The sequence below is a fragment of the Nannobrachium achirus genome (genome assembly GCF_963921795.1).
Source record: "Nannobrachium achirus genome assembly, contig: SCAFFOLD_223, whole genome shotgun sequence".
Classification (NCBI taxonomy): domain Eukaryota; kingdom Metazoa; phylum Chordata; class Actinopteri; order Myctophiformes; family Myctophidae; genus Nannobrachium; species Nannobrachium achirus.
Window position 1 is genome coordinate 76,604 of NW_027664563.1, and position 27,297 is coordinate 103,900.

The 27,297-nt window shown below is 46.0% G+C and overlaps 1 protein-coding gene and 1 pseudogene across 2 annotated transcripts; both read left to right on the forward strand.

Annotated features, from left to right (window-relative positions):
- Window positions 1-1,067: 1,067 nt before the first annotated feature.
- hhipl1 (HHIP-like 1) lies at window positions 1,068-27,297 on the forward strand. Its single transcript, XM_080755236.1, has 13 exons — window positions 1,068-1,839; window positions 3,803-3,964; window positions 4,602-4,748; window positions 5,881-6,027; window positions 7,130-7,320; window positions 8,631-8,774; window positions 10,007-10,335; window positions 15,795-15,921; window positions 18,704-18,849; window positions 21,439-21,520; window positions 24,011-24,093; window positions 24,536-24,867; window positions 25,503-27,297. Exons 1-13 carry the CDS (start codon window positions 1,474-1,476, stop codon window positions 25,791-25,793), a joined length of 2,547 nt encoding a protein of 848 aa, XP_080611362.1. The 5' UTR covers window positions 1,068-1,473; the 3' UTR covers window positions 25,794-27,297.
- Window positions 11,448-14,540, forward strand: LOC308280934 (mitochondrial-processing peptidase subunit alpha-like; annotated as a pseudogene). Its single transcript has one exon. The product of its transcript is annotated as a mitochondrial-processing peptidase subunit alpha-like (transcript).

Here is a 27,297-nt window from a genome sequence, read left to right on the forward strand (position 1 = left end):
TCAGCCTCATGGTGGCGCTAGAAGAGGGCCATGTGAGAAATGGTGATAGTGGTTTGGCAGCAAAGGAGTGTGTGTGCAAAGTTTGGCATGGATCGGGGCAACGGTGGCAGAGATATGAGTAGGGCAAAAGTGTGACGTGACGTGACAGACAGACAGACAGACAGACAGACGGGCTGACAGCCGGTGGAGGTTTTGTTCTCTTTCACTCCATCTATTTACTAACCAGAAAATACATGTTCAGGTGCGTTACCAAATTCTTCCAATCAAGAGAGAAGGACCCATTCATTCATCAGCTTCAGTTCAGTTTAATATACTGAACCAACGTTATGTTATCAGAATATATAGAGCTACTACAGTATGTAACGTTTATATATAGAGCTACTACAGTATGTAACGTTTATATATAGAGCTACTACAGTATGTAACGTTTATATATAGAGCTACTACAGTATGTAACGTTTATATATAGAGCTACTACAGTATGTAACGTTTATATATAGAGCTATTTCAGTCACTGCACCTTTAAAATGACAACACAGCTCTCTGCCTTCAGTGCCTTGACTAATACAACATGCGTGCTGCCTTTACTCCCATTCTGCCTGTTAGCCAATGGGAGGAGACACACACACACACACACACACACACACACACACACACACACACACACACACACACACACACACACACACACACACACACACACACACACACACACACAGACAGACAGAAGGAGGGGGGGAGAGAGTGGGATTGTGGGAGAAAGGGGGGAGAGAAAGAGAGAGGGGGGTGGAGAGAGAGAAAGTTAGACACAGCTGACACACAGAGACAGAAACAGGAGAGAGAGAGAGAGAGAGAGAGAGAGAGAGAGAGAGAGAGAGAGGGAGAGAGAGAGGGGGAGAGAGAGAGAGAGAGAGAGAGAGAGAGAGAGAGAGAGAGAGAGAGAGAGACAGACAGACAGAGGATGACTAATTCACTTCAGTCAGAAGCAGCAGAACAGACAGCAGCTGCTGCAGTTCCTTAATGGACTGAAACATAACTTTATATATGAACTCATCATAATGTAAATAACAGTGTTAGAGCGACGTCAGTCAGTGATGCATGCAGATGAGTGAGCAGCAAACTGCTCTGCTCTGCCCTGCAGCCTGCTGGGAGATGAGAGCAAAGTTCAGAGCAAAGTGCAAACTAGACTAAACTCAACTCAACTCAACTGAGCTGAACTGAACTGAACTGAGCTAACTGCAGCTCCAACTCTGTTTGTCCGGACGGTCTGGACTGGAGAAGACAAGACGGGACAAGAAACAACAAGACAAGACAAGAAACAACAAGACAAGACAAGAAACGACAAGACAAGAAACAAGACAGGACAAGACAAAACAAGACGAGACGAGACGAAACAAGTCAGGACACCGTTTCTTCGTTTGTTGTTGTGTTTTGTCTTTTTGCACACAACCAACAACGTTATAACAAACCTAAATGATGCGGCGTTATTACAGGTGCATCCTGGGACATGTGTGGCACTCACCCTTCACCAACACCACCACCACCACCACAACACCACCACGCGTGTCTTCATGTCGTTCCAAGGTGGTGGTGTTGTTTTGGGCGGTGCTGCTCTGGGCTGCACCTGCGGCGGTGCGGCCCCACCCTCAGTGTCTGGACTTCAAGCCTCCGTTCCGGCCCCCTGGGGAGCTCACCTTCTGCGTCATGTACAAGGAGTTTGGCTGCTGTGACGTCAGCAGGGACCAGCAGCTCATGGCCAGGTTCTATCAGGTCATGGACAACACGGACTACCATGGATACTCTAACTGTGCAGGATACGTACAGGACATGCTCTGTCAGGTTAGTATTAGAGCTGTTCATTATTAGTCTGGTTGCTCCTGTCCCTTTATTCCTTCCATCCATCTTTTCCATCCATATGACACTTACAGGTATGTCCCAATGAAACCAGTCGATTTGACATATGGCATTCATTTTCCCCATTGACTTGAATGGGGGAAATTCAAATGGTAAGACAGAATTCATTTGCAAGAGTGACTTGCGTCACGGCAACCACATTTGCATCTTTCTAGTTATTATTATGGCAGTGAACTCCCTGGGTACCAGAGCAGAACCTCTGCCCCATAACTTTCACATGGGCCTCTTATGGCGCCACCAGGAGGCTGATTTGTGCAAATCACGCAAATCGGTACACAGTATCTCTATAGTCATTAAACAGAATCATGGGCCTTATGTGCACCAAGGCCCGCCCCCACTTGATCATGATTGGAGCAAGGCCCCTGCCTGTCACCTACAAGAAAACTGAAACTTAAGTGAAATCCCTTACCCTACCTTTAATGGAGGATTGGTCTGTTTTAAACGCAATGCCTCAAATCATGAACATTTTTTAGATATGTTGCGCGCACATTCCCACTAAGCTGAGGAACAATTGCCACCATTTTCACATTGGCCTGTTATAGCGCCACCATCATGTTGACTTTTGCAAAACACATTTTTGGAACAAAATGCCTCAAATCATTAATGCAGGATCCAACTGGCGTGAAAGGCCGAAGACTACATGGCTTTTTATTTTATGTTTTGCTGAAGCATGAGTGTAAAGGTGAATTTCTCCTGATTATAAAATGATCTTAGCTGTGCAGTATAAAGTTGTAATGTTGGCACAGACACTGACTCTTCTAAAAGCAGCTACAGTTGAATGCATAATGTATGCTGTAATCTAATTAGATGTTAATTACACTAGATTAGACTTGTATTGCCCCAGAGGGACATTTTGTTTAGACAGCCACTTGGACACAGAAATAAGTCAAATAGATATAAAACTAAATAAACACATACGCATATCTCCCCATAGCATGCAATATTGTCAATGACAACATAAACATAACTCCAACAACGCAGCCTCGGCTTTCATTCAGCAAATCAATTTACATTTAATTCAAAGGATCTTCATAGGCATTGGAAAACATAGCTTTACATTGTCAAAGCAAGTGTGAAATATAAACAATCAAAATAAGAAATGTGTGCAATTAAAGGGAACAGAGCGAATGATTAAACAGAACTCTCACTTTGCAACTCATAAAACCACAAACATTTTAATTTGCTGTTTTTGTGTTTTATTGTTGAAAATTAACGCCCTTACTTGATCAAACTAAAGTGTCACACGAAAGCATAAAAAATAGCAGATCTACAAGCTCAAAAACGCAGAAAACGCAGCACGAACACATAAAACTGTTTGGGACAAAAATAGCAGAGATGTTTCCATAAAGAGTTAAAATTATTACATCAGTTCCAGTGGCGTCAGTTAAGAAAAAGCTAAGGTATGGCAACATGACTGGTGTCTTGCATGTCATGTTGCCATACCTTAGCAACAGGCATGATACATTTATTTTAAGGAGTACATTTAAAATTTGCCCCCGTTTCTACGGTTTCTTGGGCTGGATATGGCAGCCTGGAACGGTTAATTAACAATAATGCATTGCACCTGTGCAGCTGACCTGCGAAACCTCGGAATATACCATTCTGTCAAGATGGGGAGAATACAAGTGTGGAGAATATTCTATATATTTAGCATTTGTAGTTATTTTACTGTAATTTAACAACGTAATAAACAGAACAGATAGACAAAGAGACATTCATGGATTTATATTTAAAAGTAACATTTATTTCCCCCCCTGGACCCAGGGTATGGCAGCTGCATACCCCTGCCATACCCAATTGACGCCCCTGCCTCTTTCTCTCTGTGTCTCTGTGTGTCTCTCTCTCTCTACTCTCCCTTCCCTTCCCTGTAATGCTTCCTGGTTTCCAGGAATGCTCCCCCTACGCGGCCCACCTCTTCGATGCGGAGGACCCCAGCACGCCGCTGCGCTCCCTGCCGGGCCTCTGTCCAGAATACTGCTCCACCCTCTGGAACAAGTGCAAGGACCTGGTGACACATCTGTCTGGGGACCCCCAGCTGGCAGCCTTCCAGGTGTGTGTGTGTGTGTGTGTGTGTGTGTGTGTGTGTGTGTGTGTGTGTGTAGTGAATGAAAACATCAAGGGCTGTATTTTGATTGTCTTAAGGCCCTCTTACATCTAACAACTTTGAAAAGATTTCTCAGTCGTAATAAAGTCGCGGCGCGTTCCCGTGATTCGGTCGTTATTCAATCGTTAAATGTGAGGTAGTGTTGTCCGACTCGATTTTTACCCCAACTTGAGAGCCAGATTCTGTTACGAGAATATCAAACTGGTTTAATATTTTCACAAATCGGGGCTGAGTCTGAATGAATACAATGACGCAGCCTACAACCAAAACAGAACAAGCCAAAAGCCAAGCCATTCATTCCCCAAGACGCTGAGCTGCCAGCCTGGTCGTTGTTGGTGCTGCTACTACGACAGCCCTTTATTAGTTATTTCTCCACGTTTCCATTATTCCAAACATTCAACGTTGATAATAAGTTGATAGGATCGATCTGCACCGGCTAGACTGAAAGGAGAGAACGAGAGAGGAGAGGGCTGAGGGAGGAAGGTGGTTAAAGTCCCCTGTTAAAATATGATTATTTAGGGGTCGCGGCTTGAAAAGGTTGAGAACCCTGAACGTTGTGGTGACCTGCTGCCTCTGCCTCCAGGAGGATCAGACCCAGTTCTGCCGGCACCTGGAGCTCCAGGACCAGGACTACTGCTACCCCCGCATCCTCAGCAACCACCTGCTGAGCCAGAACCTGGGCCGGGTCCAGGCGGACCCCCTGGGCTGCCTGCAGCTCTGTCTGGAGGAGGTGAGTGGAACCTGGGGGTCCAGGGACCCCCTGGGCTGCCTGCAGCTCTGTCTGGAGGAGGTGAGTGGAACCTAGGCCTGGGGGGTCCCGGACCCCCTGGGGTCAGTACAACCTGGGTCTCTGTGTGGAGGAGGTCAGTACAACCTGGGCCTGGGTGGGTCCAGGCGGACCCCCTGGGCTGTGCCTGAAGGACAGTGGTTGAAAAAGTACTGACATGTTTTACTTGAGTATAAAAGTATCAATACTGCAGTGTAGAAATACTCTGTTACAAGTAAAAGTCCAGAATTCAAAATGTACTTGAGTAAAAGTAAGGAAGTATTGGCATCAAAATACCAAAAGTAAAAGAACAAAATGTTTGAAAATAGCCAAGTATAAAATAGTGGTTAAAGTGGTTAATGAATGTTTTATAATATTATAATTTATATCTGCAAAGTAACTAGTAACTAAAGTTTTCAAATAAATGTAGTGGGGTAAAAAGTACAATATTTGGATCCCAGATGTAGTGGAGTAGAAATAAAAGAAATTGGAAATTGGAAAGTAAAGTACAAAAACCTAAACATTTTACACAAGTAAATGTTAGTTACTTCACACCACTGCTGGATGAGGTGAGTGAGGTGCAACCCCTTCAGGCATGTTGGTTTCAGTTGACGAAAGGGCCTTTCTGTGTGGAGTTTGCATGTTCTCCCCGTGTCTCCTAGGGTAGATACCCTCAATAAAAACATGCGGTAATCCTGGTATCTATAATGCCTCCCCCTGACCAGCCTGATGGAGGGGAAAGGAACTGGTTGGAATAACGTGTTCCTTCCACGTGCTACGTCCAAACCAGGGAAATCCCCCCCCTGTCAGGTGAAAAGAAACAACTTGGACTACTCATGCATAGAAGGAAGCATGAGGTCAGTCCGTTGTCTCCCCAGGCGCGGCAGAGGGAGAGCAGAGACCAGGATTACATAGGCAATTGGCACTGGGTGAAAATGGGTTACGAATGATATCACCAAAACATCATAATTCTAAATTCTATATATTGTGCTAATGGTTTAGCAAACGGAACGCTAGTGTTTCACAGATCACATCAGATCGGGTCTTGTTGGCCAAACAAAACGTGATGTTTATTCTTCTCCTCTGAATCCCTGAGGTTGCCAACGGGCTGCGGAACCCTCTGGCCATGGTCCATGCCAACGATGGAACCCACCGCTTCTTCGTGGCAGAGCAGCTGGGCCTGGTGTGGGTTTACTTCCCTGACCGCTCTAGACTGGACAAACCCTTCCTCAACATCACACAGGTACAGATTAAACCCTTTCTGAACATCACCCAGCTAAAGCTACTATCCATGATTTAAATTTTCAGACGATTTTCAATTAATGCAGTAATTGAGAAGTGCGTAAAAAAAATATATAATTATAATGCACCGAATTAGGCTTATCTCATTCACTGCCAAGGCTACAGTATGTAAACAAACCACTAACCACTGCCAGATATTTTTAATTTTTCCTTTTCAAGTAGTCACAGAATATTTCTCTATTGATCCCCTGATCGCTCATAGCCATGGAGATGCTTTTCTGCTTCTGTGAAGAAATGACAAAAATGCAGCTCGTTTGGACCTTACACATCCATAGTTTTGGCCGATTAGATTGAAAATACACTGTTTTGACAAACAGAGCGAAAGCCAGGAAGAGGAGAAAAACACATTTCTGTGAATGAAATTACGAAGCAAATTCAGATGCGCTTTTTTGATGATGACACACACACACACACACACACACACACACACACACACACACACACACACACACACACACACACACGTGGGCCAACCCAATAAATCAGAAAAAAATAGATTGTCATTGAATACTTTGTCACACAACATTCATGAAAATAGCAGATCTAAAAGCTCACAATGTGTGTGTTGTGAGCTGTTTTGAATAGTTTAGAACATGTTCTAAACCACCTATTTAGTGACAACTAAACATAGGGTTGATTATAACAGATTAATGGATAGGTTAGACCAGTGTTTCTCAACCACTGTGCCTGGGGACCTTTGGTGTGCCCCTGAGAAGGGTCAAGTGTGCCCCTTGAAACTGCTTGAAAGCCAGTATTGTATTTATCATTTAAAAAATGATTTAACCGCGAGGCGTTGTGTGCTTGATCATCTGCTGTTTTCACTACTGTTGTGCGACAGCCTTGTATGAGGAAGCAGGGCTTTACTTTGCAAAGAAACGTACAAATTTGAAACTTGGAGATACAAGGTTTCCTCCCGACAGTGATGATATTTACACCCCCGTATTATGTTGGTGTGAACATGGATTCTTGGGACATGAAAAGTGTGCCCATGCAGAAAAAAGGTTGAGAAACACTGTGTTGGACTAACCCCCCCCCCCCCCCAGGCGGTGCTGACGTCTCCGTGGGAGGGGGACGAGAGGGGCTTTCTGGGTCTGACCTTTCACCCCGACTACAAGTACAACAGGAAGCTGTACGTCTACTACAGCGTGGAGGTGGGCTTCGACGAGAGGATCCGCATCAGCCAGTTCAGAGTGACCTCCAACGACATGAACCTGGTGGACCACACCTCTGAGAGGTCAGTATGACCCAGAGAGGTCAGTATGACCCTAGAGAGGTCAGTATGACCCTAGAGGATCTATATCAGCCAGTTCAGAGTGACCTCCAACGACATGAACCTGGTGGACCACACCTCCGAGAGGTCAGTATAACCCATCAGCCAGTTCAGAGTGACCTCCAACAACATGAACCTGGTGGACCACACCTCCGAGAGTTCAGTATGACCCAGAGAGGTCAGTATGACCCTGGAGAGGTCAGTATGACCCTGTGAAAATGTTGGCCAATAGATGAAGCTTCAGCGTTAGTTTATGCAGGACATGGGAGTCATTAACATATCTGCTGGTCATTACGTCACATGACTGCCATACTCCAATCAAAGCTCTCAATCAGTAGGGGAGGCTCCTTTTTGCTTTCTCCACCAATGCTTGGTTTCCGAAGCTTCGGAATCATTTGCTGCTTGCTGCCTCCTCCACCCCAGCCTCCACCTATTTGCACGATCAGTCTGGCTAAGCTCAAATACTTGGTGATTGTCTGATTAAGTTACATGTCAATGTGGTTAAGCTCAAGTACTGTGATCTTGACTAAGTTTCATGTCAATGTTGTTAAGCTCAATACTGTGATTTTTTTACTATGTTACATGTCATGGTTATTGCTATTATTCTGCTATTCTATCCCTATGGGGGGGGGGGGGGGGGGGGGGGGGTATTGCTTTGCGTTCCCTGGTTTTGCTTAGCATTCTCAGAAAAGCTTGCACAAGATTCAGGGAACATCTCCGAACGCGGAGCTCTTCAAACGCCAAGATTAACTGTATTCCATTCATGCAATAAATGGTTAAATCTTCTTGACGTGAATGTTCCTGCCTAAAACCTTATTCACACAGCGGCCATCTTGGATCACATGATCACATGGGGTGGCAGCCTGCATTACAAACCATTGTAAACAATGGAGCGATGGTCCCAAAATATGAGTTCAGTTCAACCAATTTATTTTGACCAAATTGACAAATGGGCAGATGACAACATCAACATCCCCAAAAGGATTAAATAGAAGGGCTACAGTAACTGGATTGATTACATCCACGGTAACGATATTCAAGGTGTAGATCTGCTATTTTCACAATAGAACCGTGTTATCCAAAATGTAATGCCTATTTTCCATGAGGACTCCCATCTTTGCCATACCCTAGCTTTTGCTGAACTGACGCCACTGTCTGGGATGCCTTGTGAGCTTGTAGATCGCTTATCAAACTGGAGGTCCTGGAAATGTAAAAATCTTTAGAATCACTGGCATACGTTAACATTTCTCCATGGTTTCCACGTTGTTCTGCAGGATCATCCTGGAGATCGACGAGCCTGCCTCCAACCACAACGGAGGACAGCTGCTGTTTGCAGACGACGGCTTCCTGTACATCTTCACTGGAGACGGAGGCATGGCAGGAGATCCTTTTGGAAGATATGGAAACGCACAGAACAAGTAAGAGACAGTCATATCACCTCACATATCACATTGCATCGCATCATATCACCAAAAACTAAGTAATAATGCATGGATGATCTTAACATGGTAGATTTAACTTTACATGGATTTGACAAGCTAGCATTGATTATTGATTAAATCAATAAATAAATAAATACATATATAGGCATGAAATGGCACAAAATAAATGTGTTGGGACATACTTGAAGGTATATAATTTGTATGGATACTAAATCAGTTCCTCCAATAATTTCAGTGTATAAAAATCCAGTCCAGTGTGAAGTAATCAGGGTACTGGAGGTAGGGCGGGTTGGAAGACCGTTCCACGAGTTGTTTGAGCTGCACCTGTCGTGCACCTGCAGATGCATGGACATGCGTACCCGTGAGAGTGTGTCTACCTCGCATTTCACAGAAAAACAACCACTCACACCTCTCACCAAAGCTTACAGAAGCAACAGCGTGAATTGACCCTGGCTGGATATGAACGATCCATGGTGTGACCTGCTAACTACTGTAGGTGTAGGCCTACTGTCACATGTTCTGAAGCAGTCTAAGTACTGTAGGTGTAGGCCTACTGTCATGTTCTGAAGCAGTCTAAGTACTGTAGGTGTAGGCCTACTGTCATGTTCTGAAGGAGTCTAACTACTGTAGGTGTAGGCCTACTGTCATGTTCTGAAGGAGTCTAACTACTGTAGGTGTAGGCAGCATAATGTCAGATGTTCTGAAGCCATTAGAGAATCAGATTGATCCAGGTGATATTTTCAGGCCAAGGACCCCTTAGTTGAGAGAGAGATGAAGCAGGGACCCCCACAACCTGTTCATAGATTCCATATAGTTTCATTGTTTGACAGCACAATCATCAGTGTATTTTGGATTCATGTCAATTTGTGTTTCCAGATATTTAACCACTTGAACCGTCAATACTTAATAAACTTGACCCTTCACTCTGTACTTAGTCTGCTCCTTTTCCCCTCTACACCAAAGCTCTTTGCCGAAAATAGTCAATCTACAAGCTCACAGCAGTGAGAGGCGCTGTGAGCTTGTAGATCTGCTATTTTTGGCTAAAGTTCTCTGAATATGGATGCTCAAGTGGTTAATATAAAAAAGAAAAAAAAAATCACACAAAGATTTGGAGCCCCCCCTGTTGTAACTCTGAGGACCCCCTAGGGGTCCCGGACCCCCTGTGGATATAGACCCCTGCTCTAGTCGTGTGTGTTCCTGTCCTCCAGGTCAGCTCTGCTGGGTAAAGTCCTTCGCATCGACGTGGACGACAACGACCGCGGTCCTCTGTACCGCGTCCCCGCCGACAACCCCTTCCTGGGGGAGCCCGGGGCACGGCCCGAGGTCTACGCCTACGGCGTGCGCAACATGTGGCGCTGCTCGGTGGACCGCGGGGACCCCCACACCCGGGAGGGCAAGGGACGCCTGTTCTGCGGAGACGTGGGGCAGAACAAGTACGAGGAGGTGGACATCATCGAGAGAGGACGAAACTACGGCTGGAGGGCCAAGGAGGGATTCTCCTGCTACGACAAGAAGCTGTGTGCCAACTCATCACTGGGTAAGATCATCTGTGTGCCAACTGCTCATTGTGTGCCAACGGTAACCGGTCACGTCGCCAAAAATCCAACTCGCCAAATTGTCCACGCTCATTGGGAAGGCTTGTCAATGCTCCTGGATTTGCCAGGATGATTGGCAATTAAATCTACTATGTTAAATATTTTCTGGGGGAGGACTCCCGGATGATTAAGTCATTATTAAGAATGTCTTACTTTGCTTCAGTCATCAAATTTGTACACCTACATTTGGCATTTTAAGGCTGAAATTGTACCCATGCTAGTAAAGCAAGCCTGATAAAAGTATCAAACATGCACACAATTCAACAGAACACAGGACAATATACATTATATATGTTAAGAAGTTTTGGGGAGTTCCATGCACCCCCTAAAAATAAATCTCCTGGATTCTCCTGGACTGACAGCCCAATGTTGACAACCCTGCTCATTGGCGAGGTGTCCGAGCAAGTTGATTTGGCGAGTTGGATTTTTGGCGAAGTGACCTGTATTCGTGCCAACACCTCACTGGGTAAGATGATCTGTGTGCCAACAGTTCACAGATATCTCCATATATGAGCATAAATGGACAAAGGCAAACAGATGGTCAAAACGGGTCTTACAGATATCTCCTTATATCGGCATAACATGGATGCAGACAGACAGATAACTCCATATATGGGCATAAATGGACACAGGCAAACAGATGGTCAAAGCGGGTCCTACAGAGATATCCATATATGGGCATAAAATGGACGTAGACAGACAGATATCTCCATATATGGGCATAAATGGACACAGGCAAACAGATGGTCAAAACGGATCCTATGACAACAGGTATAATGGGGTTTGCATTAAAGGGTGTAAATCAGAGTAAAGCAGGCTCTTTGGCCAGTTAGGGCCTGGGATTGATGACATCAGAAATCTCCATATATGGATATATATATATATATATATATATATATATATATATATATATATATATATATATATAATGTTTCTGGGAATGACCATATATGGACTTTTTAGTTTATTTTATCCTTTATTAATAATAATATGTACATACAACATATTTTATGCCCATACATGGAGGTCCCTATCTGAACCAGCCACACAGATATGGGCCATTCCTTTGCCATCTGGCCAGTGATATAGATCGATGACATCAGGGATCTTCATATGGGCATGAAAGGGATACCCCCATACAGTATATGGACTTTTACATAGGTGATGTCACCTGTGATATCACCTGTGATGTCACAGTGACAAGGGAACCAACTCATAGACTGTAGAAACGTGTACTTACTTACTGACTGACTGACTGACTGACTGACTGACAGAGGGGCCAAGATGTTTGGGACACACATGTCCAAGTGTAGAAGCTGGAGTGGTGTCCAGAGGTTTGGCATGGCAGCCTACAGAAGGTCCAGCAGTGGTCCTGGACACCCCAACATCTCTCTGTCCTCGCCCCTGCCTGGCCTCCCCAAGCCAGCGTTTGCATCGCTGGACGGCCAGGAGAAACAAGAGACGAAGATAACGACTCTGGAAAACGGCCTTAAAGTAGCATCACAGGATAAGTTTGGTCAATTCTGCACGGTTGGAATTCTAGTAAAGTCCGGGTCCAGGTATGAGGCAAAGTATCCCAGTGGGGTGGCACACTTCTTAGAGAAACTTGCCTTCTCCTCCACAGCCCGATACGGTAGCAAGGATGAGATCCTCCTCGCGCTGGAAAAAAACGGCGGAATATGCGACTGCCAAACATCCAGAGATGCCACCATGTACGCGGTGTCGGCCGAAGTGAAGGGCCTGGAAACGGTGGTCAGCCTTCTGTCCGATGCTGTCCTGCAGCCTCGCCTGCTGGACGATGAGATCGAAACGACCAGGGCGGCCGTACGCTTTTAGCTGGAGGACCTGAACAACACGAGGCCGGACCCCGGACCCTTATTGACAGAGATGATCCACGCGGCGGCGTATGGAGGCAACACGGTGGGTCTGTCACGCTTTTGCCCCGTGGACAACGTGGACAAGATCGACAGGGAAGTGCTTCACGGCTACCTGAGCAGCTGCTACCGTCCTGAGCGCATGGTGCTGGCAGGAGTGGGCGTCGAGCACGAGCAGCTGGTGGAGTGTGCCAGGAAGTACCTGGTGGACGCCACGCCAGTGTGGGGAGCCAGCAGCAGCACGGCCGCCGCCGACGTTGACCTCTCCGTGGCGCAGTACACCGGAGGCATCGTGACGACGCAGAAGGACATGTCAGCCCAGAGCTGGCACACATCGTGATCGGCCTGGAGAGCTGCTCCTTCCTGGAGGACGACTACATCCCGTTCGCCGTACTCAACACCATGATGGGCGGCGGCGGCTCCTTTTCGCCGGGAGGGCCGGGTAAGGGCATGTTCACCCGTCTGTACCTCCACGTCCTCAACAGGCATCCGTGGATGCACAACGCGACCGCCTGCCACCACGGCTACGAGGACAGCGGCTTGTTGTGCATCCACGCCAGCGCCCCCCCCAGGCGGCTACGGGAGACGGTGGGCATCGTCACCAGAGAGTTTGTTCGGATGGCCGCCGAGGTGGGAGAGATGGAGCTGGAGAGGGCCAAGACGCAGCTCAAATCCACCTTGATGATGAACCTGGAGACACGGACGGTTCTTTTTGAGGATGTGGGGCGACAGGTTCTCTCCACGGGGAGGAGGAAGCTGCCACACGAACTGTGTGCCCTCATAAGCAGTGTCACAGCTGCAGACATCCAGAGAGCAACCACCAAGATGCTGCGTGGCAAGCCTGCTGTGGCCGCTCTGGGAGACCTGACTGAGCTGCCCTCCTATCAGCACATCCAGGAGGCTCTGGCCAGCCAGGATGGACGCCTGCCTCGCATGTACCGCCTCTTTAGATAGACAGGGTTCCCACGGTCATGACATTCCTGGAAATACTGGTCCTGGAAGGTCCTGGAAAGAAATAGCTATGCATTGTCTTTGGTTATTGATTGTGTTAATACCTCTGAAATGACAAATTAAACATTGGCCAAATTGTCAAATATTAGAGGCAGAAATTGTGAAAATAGCCGATCTACATGCTCACAACGCCTCGCGTTGAAACGTGTTATACAAAATTCCTCAACTCTTAGTGCTCGTCAGGGTGCCGGGTCCCCAGTTAAAATATGATTATTTTGGGGATCACAGCCTGAAAAGGTTGAGAACCACTGGCATACACTACCTGTCTTTGGGCATTGCGCATAGGAGTATAGCGACCTGTTATTGAGCTGAATTATTGTTATATAGTCCTGGAAATAGGGGTTAAATATTCTGGAAAGGTTTTGGAAAAGTTTTGGAAATTAATTGGTAAAAATGTGTGGGAACCCTGGATAGAAAACAAACACTCCCAGTCTGCACCGGCAGCATCACTGCATATATAGTTATAGCTGTGAGCTTGTATATCTGCTATTTTTTTCAATAGTTTAAAATAATTAAGGCCCCTCCACTTTGGGCCCTGGTAACTCAGTCCCACTCCCCCCCCCCCCCCCCCCCCTCCCTTGTGACGCCCCTGCTAGATGGCAACAGACACAGACCCTGTACTCTTGGGGGTCCTTGACTTGAAAACATTTGAGAAGCACTGATTGGAGGCCTTGTCCTTGCTTCAGAGGATGAATCACAAACTGTAGCATGGAGGTCTTCACTCTTCCCCAATCAGAGGACAGACAAAAACACAGTAAATGAGCATACGACGGGGAATGCGTGGTGTTAGCTCTGGTCCAGAGCTGACACTCTGACAGACCCGTCGGCAAATGACTGGACCGCGATTTCTCAGCCCCTATGAGCGCTCAACTTCAGTCAAAATAAAGTAATCTACTTCACTACTCACCAAACCAAAGGTAGTTTTGTGTTGTTGAAAGTCTATTCTCCGCGGTGGGAAACCTCTCATCTCCCCACCCACTCAGTAAAATACACCATGGCATGAAATAAAGTGCATCCACCTCGACCGCCGCTTATTTCCGGGTTGTGAACCATTGTGTCTGCGGTGGCCGCTGGGTGGCTCGAGGTGGGTGCGTTTTATTTCATGACAAAAATAACATATTTTACAGAGTGGGTGGGGTGCTGAGAGGTTTCCCACCGCGGAGAATAGACTTTCAACAACACAAAACTACCTTTGTTTTGGTGAGTAGTGAAGTAGTTTAGTTTATGTTGGCTCAGGTTGAGCCCTCGTAGGGGCAGAGAAATCCTGGTCTAGTCTTTTAGTCAGCAGCCTGTCAAGCCCGTATCAGAGTCGGGTCAGTGCCGTGTAGTCTTTTTGAGTCATAAAACTACAACGTTAACGCTCAAAAAGACTACACGGCACTACACCGCGGTGGATAGCCTTCCACCGAGGACCCGACTCTGATACGGGCTTCAGAGTGTCAGTGGAGCTGACACTCTGGACCAGAGCTAGCGTGGTGTCAACAGTCTTGTAACTCAACTGTCTGCGCGTGTCGACGGCGAGGAGATGTGTATCGTAATCTTTACCTCAATATATTGTGAGGGTCTCCGTTTTCCCTCGAGTCAACGCGACACCCACAACTACAACACCAGAGGGAGTGCACATAACCATTCGATAATACAAACCCATAGTACAAACATGGGTGAAATTCTCCTTTTACAACACTGCACTGAAGTGTGGAATTCCTTGACTTTTTCCCTTAAAACAAGGAACTCGCTGGCCTCCTCCATGCAATCAATCAATTGAAGAGTTGATGGATGGAGATGGACCAGGTTCAGGTTCAGGTTTATTGTCACACATATCCATACAGGTACAGATACAATGAAATGCTTGTGCCAGGAGCATCTCAGCCTTATTACACAAAGACATGGTCACAGTGACCGACAGGAGTGTGGACCCACATACCATGCAGGCCACACAAGACAAGTCCCAACAACAACAATACCATACAGTGTAACAGTGTACAGTTTAAATATGCGTACAGTGTCCATGTTTACCTACGTTTCACTTTCAGCCCTTCGTTGAGCAACCTGACTGCCTGGGCAAAACAACTATTAATGAAACGAGTGGTGTGAGATTTGATGCTCTGATAACATCTTTTGGATGGGAGGAGTGAGAACAGGGAATGGGTGGGATGGCTGCTATCTTTAATGATGTTCTGGACCAGGGACCCCCCAGGTGGACCAGGGACCCCCCAGATGGACCAGGGACCCCCCAGGTGGACCAGGGACCCCCCAGGTGGACCAGGGACCCCCCTAGAAGCAAATATTTGAGTTACAAATGTTCGATTTAAAAAAAGATATATTCAAAGACTTGCAAAAAACAAAATCACAATTCTTCAAAAATAGCAGATCTGCAAGTTCGCAGAGTGCCACGCTGTGAGCTTGTATATCTGCTATTTTTCAATAGTTAAAACATTAAATAATTCTAGTCTTAAATGCCAGTGCGTTGCGTTGATAGAAGAGGTGAACTCCCTGACTCCTCCCCCTCCCTCCAGATGATGTGCTGCCCATCTACGCCTACCCCCACAAGATGGGCAAGTCTGTGACGGGGGGCTATGTGTACCGAGGCTGTCACTACCCCAACCTCAACGGAATGTACATCTTTGGAGACTTCATGAGCGGGTAGGAAGGCCTTTGGTCTGATGCACACACTGTACACATTATGAACACAGGAAATAGGCAGGGACGTGCTGGGCCCCTGATTCAGCCCGGGAAAAAGAGTTGTAGAGGCCCTCATTGCGCGCTATAGAGAGAGATCTCTCTCTATAGCGCTGCTGCTACTGAAAAATGTGCCATTTCAGATCATGACAAGTGACAAGCCAGTGGGCCAATTACTGTACATGAGTTATGTTACGTTGTGTGCTTGTAGATCGGCTGTTTTCACTACTTTTGTGCGACGGCCTTGTATGATGAAGCGGGGCTTTGTATTGCGAAAAAATGTATACATTTGAAACTTGGAGATACGAGGTTTCTGCCCGACAGTGACGATTTACTTTGTTTGCCACCTTGCTTTGTTATGTTTTGGAGTAAAAAATAGAAATCAAACCAAATAGCTGATGAATATAGGGTTAAAGTTTCTGGTGCTATATTACATATTTAGCTGGGGACCCCCTGCTGGGGACCCCCTGGATTCCCCCTGGATTGAAAAGGTTTTTTAGATACAGGATCCACTGAATTCTGAGGTTTTTGAAACCAAAACCACATTGGATGTAAAACATTTCCAGATGAGGAGCCTGTTGAGAGCATCAGTGAATTATGAGACACTGGGACACAGACTTAAAAGGCCCATTTAGATATAGGCTCTATGTACTCATATAGGATTAAACTGTAGGACAGTGGTCTTCAACACACGGCCAGCGGGCCACATGCGGCCCCTGCAGCATGTCTGTGTGGGGGCCGTTATTCCTGTCTGTTTTATGTGTGTTGCCCTACTTTTTTTTAGACTAGTCGTTTAGTGCAGGGGTGCCCACACTTTTTTGACTCGAGAGCTACTTTTAAAATGACCAGCTCAACATGATCTACTCCCCCCCCCCCCCCCCTTTTTTTCTTTTTTTTTCTGCCTTTGTATTTGATGTTATGCTTTTGAAACTGATATTATCCTAGATAAAGTATGTTCTATCCGTCTGTCTTTCAATGTTATATGAGATACTTAAAGTGTGGTTCCTGTGGAAATAAGCCTCGGCTTTCTAGGATCTCCTTTTAGTTGACCTTGTACCAGTGATTTGTACTGTCATGAAACTGTACTTTTTTCTATTGCAAACTTCGAATAAATTCTTCAATCAATCAATCAATACTCCACCAAAAAGGATTACCTGAGGGGAATTTGGAACAGCGGCACACTGGCGTTACATAAAAGACAAACTCACTTGAAATGGCAAAAAGTGGGGGGAAACGGTCTTCATCCCATTCTGTATGGAAGGGGTGGGTTTTCAAGTTATTTGTAATGCTACTGACTCTTGAAAACAAAGCATTGCATTGGTGGGGTTTGCCTACTTTAGAAGCCATGAAGGGAGCTGACAGACCATTCTCAATCAAGTCACCTTAATTCAAGTGACAAATGCCAAAAAATATATATTATATATATTATATTTTTAGGGGCATGTCATGTGGTCTACCTGCACAGCCTTTGTGATCTACTGGTAGATCAAGATCTACCTTTTGGGAACCCCTGGTTTAGTGTATTACAAAATAATTGTCTAAATGTCCAAAATAGGGCCGTCATTCCTGTGGCCCTTTGGACTTTTGGTATTTTGCTGAGTGGCCCCTGAGCCTTCTTACGTTGAGTAGCCCTGCTGTAGAATGTAATTCATCCACAGAAAATGCAACAACATAATCATCAAATACCAAGCCTACATTTTGCGCTAAAATATAGTGATCTAAATGTAAACATTTAGGTTAAGGCTAGACTAGTCTGGGATCACTTCACTTTACGGGGTTTGATCCGGTCGGGAGCGGAAACCACTTTACGTCATGTTGTAGTCCTAGACGGACTACACTTTGGCCGGAACTATCAACCGGATTCAGTTTTAACCCAAAATATTCCCCTGCACCCAAGGACATAGTTTTAGGGCCTACCTAATAAACACCTTGATGCGGCGTAGTTTTGCTTTCAAAAAAATCGTTTGGTATATGGATCTTTTAGTCCATCTCGTAGTGACTGGCAAGACTACACTACTCTCGAGCATTTTAATAGGGATTGGGGAAACAAACGAGGGGAACTAAATCAAAGCGACGCCGCTTCTTCTAGTGGTTTCCGCGCTCTAGGCGGAAACCAAACGGTCTGTTGTGAACGAACACCAGGCTTTCTCCCCAGAAAGACTGGTAGGCGAGGTTAAGGCTAGACTAGCCTTGTAGAGAGGTGGACTAGAGTAGGGGTTTTCAAAGTGGGTGACGCGCGAGATAATTTGATAATATTTGGACACTTGAAAAAATATTTAGTATAATTCTAAACTTGAAGTACAAAGTTATTGTCAGCCAGTTCTAACCAAAATGGCTATTATCTCAACGTTTTCCAATCACTAAAATATTGTCACTGTGGGGCAGAAACCTCGTATCTCCAAGTTTCAAATGTGTATGTCTTTTGCCCTGCTTCATCATACAAGACCGTCGCACAAAACTAGTGAAAACAGCCGATCTACAAGCACACATTTTATAGATGATAAATACAAAACGAACGGTTTTGGACATACAAGGTTTCCACCCGACAACGACTATAATGCTATAAATAATAAGGTGCTGGGAGTGAAAATTATAATATAGGGTTGCCTCGGATTAAAAGATATTTATGGGGTGCCCTGACATAAGAAAGTTTGGGAACCCCTGGACTAGAGGTACCATCTCTCTCCTTCATTGTGGGATAATATTGTGTAATATTGTGTTATTGTATTGTGTTGTTGTGTTGCAGTCGTCTGATGAGCCTCCAGGAGGACAGACAGACCACTGGGTGGCGCTACAACGAGGTGTGTATGGGTGTAGGGCAGACCTGTGCCTTCCCTGGAATCATCAACAACTACCATCCTTACATCATCTCCTTCGCCGAGGACGAAGCAGGTAAGCAGAGCCAGTCAGCCAGCCAGCCAGCCAGTCAGCCAGCCAGCCAGCCAGCCAGCCAGCCAGCCAGTCAGTCAGTCAGTCAGTCAGTCAGTCAGTCAGTCAGTCAGTCAGCCAGCCAGCCAGTCAGTCAGTCAGTCAGTCAGTCAGTCATCATCCATGGTTCTCCTCAATGGGTTGACCAGTCGATCTGAACTAGCAGAGCATTAGTCTTGTGTAGCCAGACAACTATTCCACAATCTCCCAATACTATATAGAGTCTGGAACGACAGCTCCCTAACGGCGAGTATCGGAGGTAGCCAGTGCTGCACTGAACTGTAGTCCCCTGGTAGTCCCATTGGAAACATAACAGAAACACACTCGCACAGACAGAGTCATTTGAGCAGCATATTCTTGTTATGGGTGTCTAGTTTAAGAAAACATTTGAAAACATCATGGAAGTAACACCAACAACACCAGAGAAAGACAAAATAACACCCCCAAAAATATTGAAAGTAGACATAACGCTTCCAGTAGGACATGTTATTGCTACTGCACCAATGGAGCGGTTGCATCACATCCGCTTCATCTCGCACTCATCGTTTCTATTTCCGTGCCCCAGACTGTATGCCGGGAGCATTTGCAAATCGCAGAGGCAACAGTCTGGCCACGTGAGACTAGCAGAGCATTGACCATTAGCACATGAAGAGAGTGGATGTGCCTGTTTTTCACTTTTCCCAAATGTAAGGTTTATTTGCATTGCCTTTTTCTTTTCTTTTCTTAATTGTTTATATATTTTTTGCCACGGGCTATGAGCTCTGTCACGGTTGTGGTCCCTGCAGGCTATAGGATCTCTATAGCCGTGGTGGTGGTCCCATAGCCCAGCTGGACAGTGGTGGGGCTCCAGTATGAGTGCATGGCATGTAGCAGAAAAGGGTTAGGGTTAGGCAACCTTACAAACTGATCTTGTAGATCGGTTATTTAAAGCTGATACTATTTGGTGTAGAGGAAAAACAGCACATGAAGTACAGTTTTTACTAAGAATTAATCCAGGGTTTAAGTTATTAAGCACACAGACAGCAGGTGTTTAAGTCAGTTTATGTACAGTTAGTAGCCTACATACTCAGTGATGCTACTAGCCCTGCATCCCTGCATCCCCAGGAGGCATACAACTCTATCCTTCCTGCTATCAGTCATTTCACTGCACAGGCTGAGCTGCATGTGGTGGAGTCTAGAGTTCTCAAATTCGGCCCGAACCCGACCCTACCCGACCCAACCCGACGTTATCGGGCCGAGCCGGGCCCAAAAATTATAATAATTAGTCGGGCCGGGCCGGGCTCCTCGAGCAGTCTGGTTGTTGTGATGACGTCACAATCGAAACCTTTGGATATACGGAAGTCTGTCACAGGCAGCGAGTCAGCGTTAGCTCTGTGTGATCGATCGGCTACGATGAAAGTTTGGAGCTGCATGTTAAATTAAAAGGCAGCAGGCAGTTTTACAAGTTTGTAATAAGTTATAAATCCAAGAAAAGTACATTCAAAGCGGAACCAACCTGGATATTATTGACAAGGACTTAAGAGGATTGTATTAACAACAACATCAACATGACCAACCTAAAAGCACCATACGTTGACATCCTCTTACCTTAGAGACGATCATCTCGGCTGGTAAGATATTATTAATTCCATTATGCTTTCTGGTTAATCAAGTGTCCTTTGCTGCTGCTGTGTGCATTTATATTAAAGGGTTTACAGCCGCAGCGCGCCGCTTATTACGTGCCTAAGTTGTATATGTTTAAGCATGGTGATCAGGTGGTGTCACGCACTAAACAACAGATCTGCAAGCCCAGAATGCAAGCCAGATGAACACGTTTTGGGTTTATAGATCTGCCGAGCCTGCGTTTGATGCGTGACCGTTGAAAGGACGAAACATAAATCACGCAGGCAGCGACAACGGCAGGGAGAGAGAGGATGAGAGCTGTATGATTGAGATTGACTGTTGACAACAACAGGGATTTAACGTTAGCACATTTTGTGCAGAACCTTGCATGTTTCATGAACAATTTAACATGTGAAGTTGCCATTTCGCCAACTATTATATGTCCGTTCTCTCACTGTTGTAATTTGAGGCACTGGCGCTGCCAGCTGCCTACTGGCGACGTTTTTTTTCTCTCTCTCTCTCTCTCTCTCTCTCTCGGGCTTTCGGGTTTTCGGGCCTGAAAATTATGATAATTGTTAGGGTCGGGCCGGGCTTCGGGTCGGCCCACTCGGGCCCAGTTAGGGCCGGGCCTTAATTTTCAGGCCCGTTGAGAACTCTAGTGGAGTCTCCACAGCTGTGTGTTCTGGCATTATTGATGAGATGATTGAGATTGTCTTGTAAATCCATGCTTCTGTCCTTTATTAACTACTGGTACATACAAGTAGCTATTTGCCACTATTTGTTTAAATTAAAGTCCTTTGTGATGTTTTCACCGTTGATACATTATGCGTGTCGTTGCGGGACCCATAAAATAATTCTGGGACGCATTTGAATGGCCTCCTGTCCTGTGGGTCCCGGGACCCTTTACATTAAAAACCTAGCATCATCACTGATACTGTGTTTTGTCCACAGGAGAGCTGTACTTCATGTCCACTGAGATCCCCAGCGCCACCTCCCCCTCAGGGGTGGTCTACAAGGTGGTGGACCCCTCAAGGTGAGTCACCTCCCCCTCAGGGGTGGTCTACAAGGTGGTGGACCCCTCAAGGTGAGTCACCTCCCCCTCAGGGGTGGTCTACAAGGTGGTGGACCCCTCAAGGTGAGTCACCTCCCCCTCAGGGGTGGTCTACAAGCTGGTGCACCCCTCAAGTTGAGACACTCATGTGCTCGTCAAACAGGCTCTTAAAAATCACACCTATTGTGAAGTGAACAGCGCTATTTATGAGTTCATTACTTTGCGTCCCAGACAAAGCCAGATGATGGAGCTTAGAATAGAACAGATCTAGGCATATAGCGTATCTACAGTATCTATACCGTATACACCCAAAACTAGTTGAGATACACATCTGTCCTTGGTTGTAAAGAAGAAAAGGAACATCCTTCTATAAAGACACAAAAGAAATGCATAAAAGACAGTGAATGTTGAGAAGCACGCAACTGCTCCATTTCAAAGTCACCGAGACCACAAGGGAGCGCCGTGCCCGGTTGGATAGACCCAAACATCAAACCAATAGGCCAAGGGGATCCTGTTGGGGCGCGTGGTGATTTTCCAATGGCCTTAAAGTCAGAGAGAATTAAACTCTGAAAGGCTGTTCAACTTTGAGAGCAGAGACGGCTGAAGACGGAGGATGCCGACACTCGCAGCTGTGTGTGTGTGTGTGTGTGTGTGTGTGTGTGTGTGTGTGTGTGTGTGTGTGTGTGTGTGTGTGTGTGTGTGTGTGTGTGTGTGTGTGTGTGTCGCTCTCTCTCTCAAAAAGCAAAAAGAGAGAGGGAGAGAGCGCATGCGACGACGCGAGAGGTTACATCCTGTCCAAAAGCAAAAATGTCTCATCTCACAGTGTCTCTACCTTCTTCATTAACACTTTGTAAGCCACGGGGAGCCCCTTAATATTAAAACCGTACTATATCGGACTTCCTAGGGGGGGAGGGGCAGCCGCTCGTCTTTTCCCGTACTTTCCCGTATTTACCGAAATAAGTCACCACTCGTGCATTGATAGCTCATGGCTGGGCTGACATGAAGCAGAAGTGATGTCATGGCCCTTTCCTTTTCCAAGGCACATTCCCCCATTCGGTTACTGTCTGTACCCTAGTGCTTCTACAGCAGCCATGCTAGGGGCTATGCTAGCGACACTTTTCAGTTCTGCTCTTGAGTCACACGTGGATTATTTGAGGGGACATTTACGTGAACGGATCGCGCACGCGAAACGCACGGGACATGATGCGTCAGCCGAATCTCCCACTCTAAACCAATGCAGATTGAGAATTTCACTGGGACAGTTGGGTGAGTAAAACAACAGCGATCGCGGAATGGTAATGGGGGATGAAGACCACGTGATATAGCGCTGGATGTCTGGTAAAATGAATGCGGTTCAGATCATAATATAATAATAGAAATTTCACGGCTAATCTACCAACCACCATTCTATTTCGGACTGCAAAGGGTTAAGATGTTAAACTTGCTCACACATAGGTTTGAGTGATTACTTTCTTTGATAGCATTGTGATGGATAAAGCCCTGGATGTTACCTCTTACTTGTGTGATCCAGGTTGGATCCTGTCAATTTGAAGAAATCAAATAATCCAGCGTTTACTTTGGGGTGAGGACAATAAGAAAGCACAGGCCTACGTTTTCATTCACAACTGCTTGGCTGAAGATCCATTCTATAGCCTAGGCCTATTATATGTCATTTTATAAACTAAGGGAGCTGCTCATTGCTATCTTCAATCTGTTCAGACCAGCCCTGACTGGAGTGAGTGAGAGCTTAATTGAAATGACCTTGGCTACGTTGCGCAGTGAACTGGAATTATATAATTAATTATTTGGCAGCAGATTTAGCCATCCTGTTGCCCAGAACCGCCGTGGATGTGGGTATGCCCCTATATGGGCGTATGCTGATGACATCGGGCACAGATGGGTACAGCGGGTGTTGCATTTCATGGTGCCTGAGTAGACCTCAGTGGTCTGGTAATAATATTATAATAAACTCTGATTAGTTTAACATGTTACCTTGGGTCTGTGTTTCATTCTCATGGTGTTCTGGTCATTAAACACCAGCTCTGTCTATTTGGCCTCATTCTGTTGTCCCTGGTTTGGTAAAACGGAGGCGAAGGGGAACAGCTTTAGTTGTCAGAGGAGAGAAAAGATCACTTCAGAGAACTCTTGGCTCTCTGTTCATTTCTCTCCCTCTCCCTCTCTCTCTCTCTCTCTCTCTCTCTCTCTCTCTCTCTCTCTCTCTCTCTCTCTCTCCCTACTGTTGTTGCTGTGTCAACCAATTAGCATAAAGCCGTGGCTAATTATTCGTCAGCGGCAGCAAAGTGACTCCAGGTGAAAGTTGATCAAATGCACGTTTTGGAAGAGTTAACTTTAGAGACAAACTGCAGTAAATAGTCTTCCAGCTGCTTCTTCTCTGGTGTTCGTAGGCCTATTCTCACTCTGCAGAAGCAGTCACCAGCAATTAACAATCTTTTTGTCATGCTTCTTTTCCAGACGCGCGCCTCCGGGACAGTGTCACTACGACCCCATTCCAGTGCGGGTGAAAAGCAAGCTCATCCCATTCGTACCACAGGAAAGTAAGTCTCATTACAGATACCTGCAATGTTGTGGCCCTCGGCTTGGTACCCTAGAGTAGACATGATTCGGCCCTTGGAGAAAACTAATCGGGGAACCCTGCCCCTACAGTTTGAAGTGTTTAAACCTCTCCTCCTCCACCCTACAGTTTGAAGTGTTTAAACCTCTCCTCCTCCACCCTACAGTTTGAAGTGTTTAAACCTCTCCTCCTCCACCCTACAGTTTGAAGTGTTTAAACCTCTCCTCCTCCACCCTACAGTTTGAAGTGTTTAAACCTCTCCTCCTCCACCCTACAGTTTGAAGTGTTTAAACCTCTCCTCCTCCACCCTACAGTTTGAAGTGTTTAAACCTCTCCTCCTCCACCCTACAGTTTGAAGTGTTTAAACCTCTCCTCCTCCACCCTACAGTTTGAAGTGTTTAAACCTCTGCTCCTCCACCCTACAGCTCTGACCGGTGTGGAACCACCAACCAAGCACCACCACCAGGGCGGCGGTGGGGAGCCTCAGCCCACGCAGCCCCCCGACGTGGCCACTAAAGACTGGCTCCAAGAGCTGATGGACCTGCTGGGGGTCCCTGACCCCACCGCGGGGGTCCCCACCACCCCCACACCCCCCACCACCAGCACCACCACCAGGCCGCCGCGGCACGGCCGGCGGAAGGGCCGGCGGAGGAATAAGGGCAAGCACCGGGCGGACGGCGACCCGGACCCGCCACGGGACGGGGCGGTGCGCCTGGCCGGGGACGAGCAGGGGCGCGCGGACCGCGGGCGCGTGGAGGTAGTGGGAGAAATATGTAACAAAAATAGGCTAATGTGTTCACTTCCGGCAGAAAGGGTGAACATTTTTGGGTATTTTTGTGTGCTGAATTCAAAAATTGACGGATCCAAGCACTTTTCCCATGGGATCTGGTGGCTCTAATTCACTTACCATACTAGGGAAAAAAGACACCCCAAAAAAATCTTCTTTAAGTAGCATGTGAGGGGTCTATCTAGGGGGTTTTCATGATTCTGAATCCATTGCAAGCATTTGTTTTGCACGAAAAACATACCTTGGGCTACAAATGGACCCCACAAAACTGTGAAAAGTGATGACTCATCACTAAACCATACTAAACCATAGTTTTGTGGGGTCCATTTCTAGCCCAAGCAATGTTTTTCGTGCAAAACAAATGCTTGCAATGGATTCAGAATCATGAAAACCCCTAGATAGACCCCTCACATGCTACTTAAAGAAGATTTTCTGGGGCGTCTTTTTTCCCTAGTATGGTAAGTGAATTAGAGCCACCAGATCCCATGGGAAAAGTGCTTGGATCCGTCAATTTTTGAATTCAGCACACAAAAATACCCCTAGGTGCAAATTTTCACGCTTTCTGCCGGAAGTGAACACCTTTTTCCCATATTTCTCCCACTAAGGTGTTGGCGGGCGGCGAGTGGGGCACGGTGTGCGATGACCTGTGGAGCACCAACAACGCGGCGGTGGTCTGTCGCCAGCTGGGCTTCCCCTACGCCCTGAAGGCCGCCAAGAACGGGGAGTTCGGTGAGGGGCGGAGCCTGCGGATCCTGCTGGACGACGTGCAGTGCACCGGTGGCGAGGACAGCCTGCTGGCGTGCGACCACGCCGGGGTGGGCACGCACAACTGTGCCCACTACGAGGACGCCGGCGTGATCTGTGGCCACCACGCAGACCACCCTGTGGAAGTCTGAGGACAATAACTAATTACTGTTTGATTACTTTACTGTGAACTCCATGCTAATTATTGACCCTCTGTCAGCCTTCTGGTTGGTCCCTGACTGACCAACCAGCAGGCTCTATCTGCCTTGTCCCGCCCTGGTTCCGCCTTTTTTATGTTGAATTTTGGAGAAATAAAAACATTTAAAAACATGCTAAGTCACTGTACTACACCTGAGCATGCTCCATTTTACTGAAACCAAGTTTAAAATTAGAATTGAACACACAGAATAACAATACGAAGCAACTGAATTACAATGAGTGGATGGAGTGTCCCACCGAGTGTCCCACCAAGACACAGCAACCAATGGGTGTGAAGAGGGGTGGGACAATGGGTGGGATTTGACAGCCTGCTGGTTGGTCCCTGACTGACCAACCAGCAGGCTCCATCTGCCTGGCTCCGCCTTGCTTACGCCTTATATGGTTGTTTATGTTGAATTCGCTAAAACAAAAACATGATCTGCCCAGTCACTATACTGCACCCGAGATGTTCCTTTTTACTAGGGATGTGCGATATGTCGGAGGCCGATTAATTATCGGCAACTATCGGCTGTTTTTTAATTAATCGGTATCGGCGCGATATCCAAAAAGCTCTGATTATTTCAGACGATTATTGATTGATTGCTTCTGTGCGCTAAAATGTAAATTTTAACACAAATCTTTTCCAAATTAGTCAACAACTACCAACAATAGAAAAGGATTCATAGTGGGATCGATAAGGAATGTTTCATCACTGAACATGGGTACAACATTTCCCCTGAGATATTGTTGTCTTTGTGTGCCTTTTTGTTAATGAGAAATTGGTCTTAAAATCTGACTTTCCTAGACCTGCAGATACCCCGTTACATGTATTCTTCAGAAAAAAAAAGAAAAACATCATTTCAATGGTAGTTGATGGAGAGAAAGGATTTTTGTTCAACCAAGAAACAGCAACAAATGGCTGCGAAGAGGGGCACAGCCATGGGCGGGACTTGACAAAGGGTCCATTGTGTCATTGACTAAAACCTGATCACTTGTTGGCAAAGATATTCATGAATTAAAGACAAACTCGATGGTTTTTCCGAGTAGTTTGATAAATGCATTTAGAAAATCCAAGACATTCCATTAAGTAGAAAACAATTGTTTCAGAAGTTGTGAAAATAGCTGATCTACAAGCTCACAGTGTGGTACGAAACAACACGTTGTTTGCTTGCTTGTATATCAGCTAATTTCACTAGTTTAGGTCGCGGGCACAAACGTCTAATTTCTCTTTTGGGTCTGGATCTAAAATGTTAGTGTTATACGATATAAAAATATATGATCTGTAATTGTCAACCGTGACGCTTGCTTCTTTCACGTCAAGTTGAAGGATTCAAATTAGTTTTTCATTTCGTAATAGATTTTTTTTTTAAATGCATTAATAAGTCCAGAGCACAAGCCTAAAAAAAGACCATTGATATTGAATATTGATGATGTTAAATAAAATTGTTTAAAGCTATA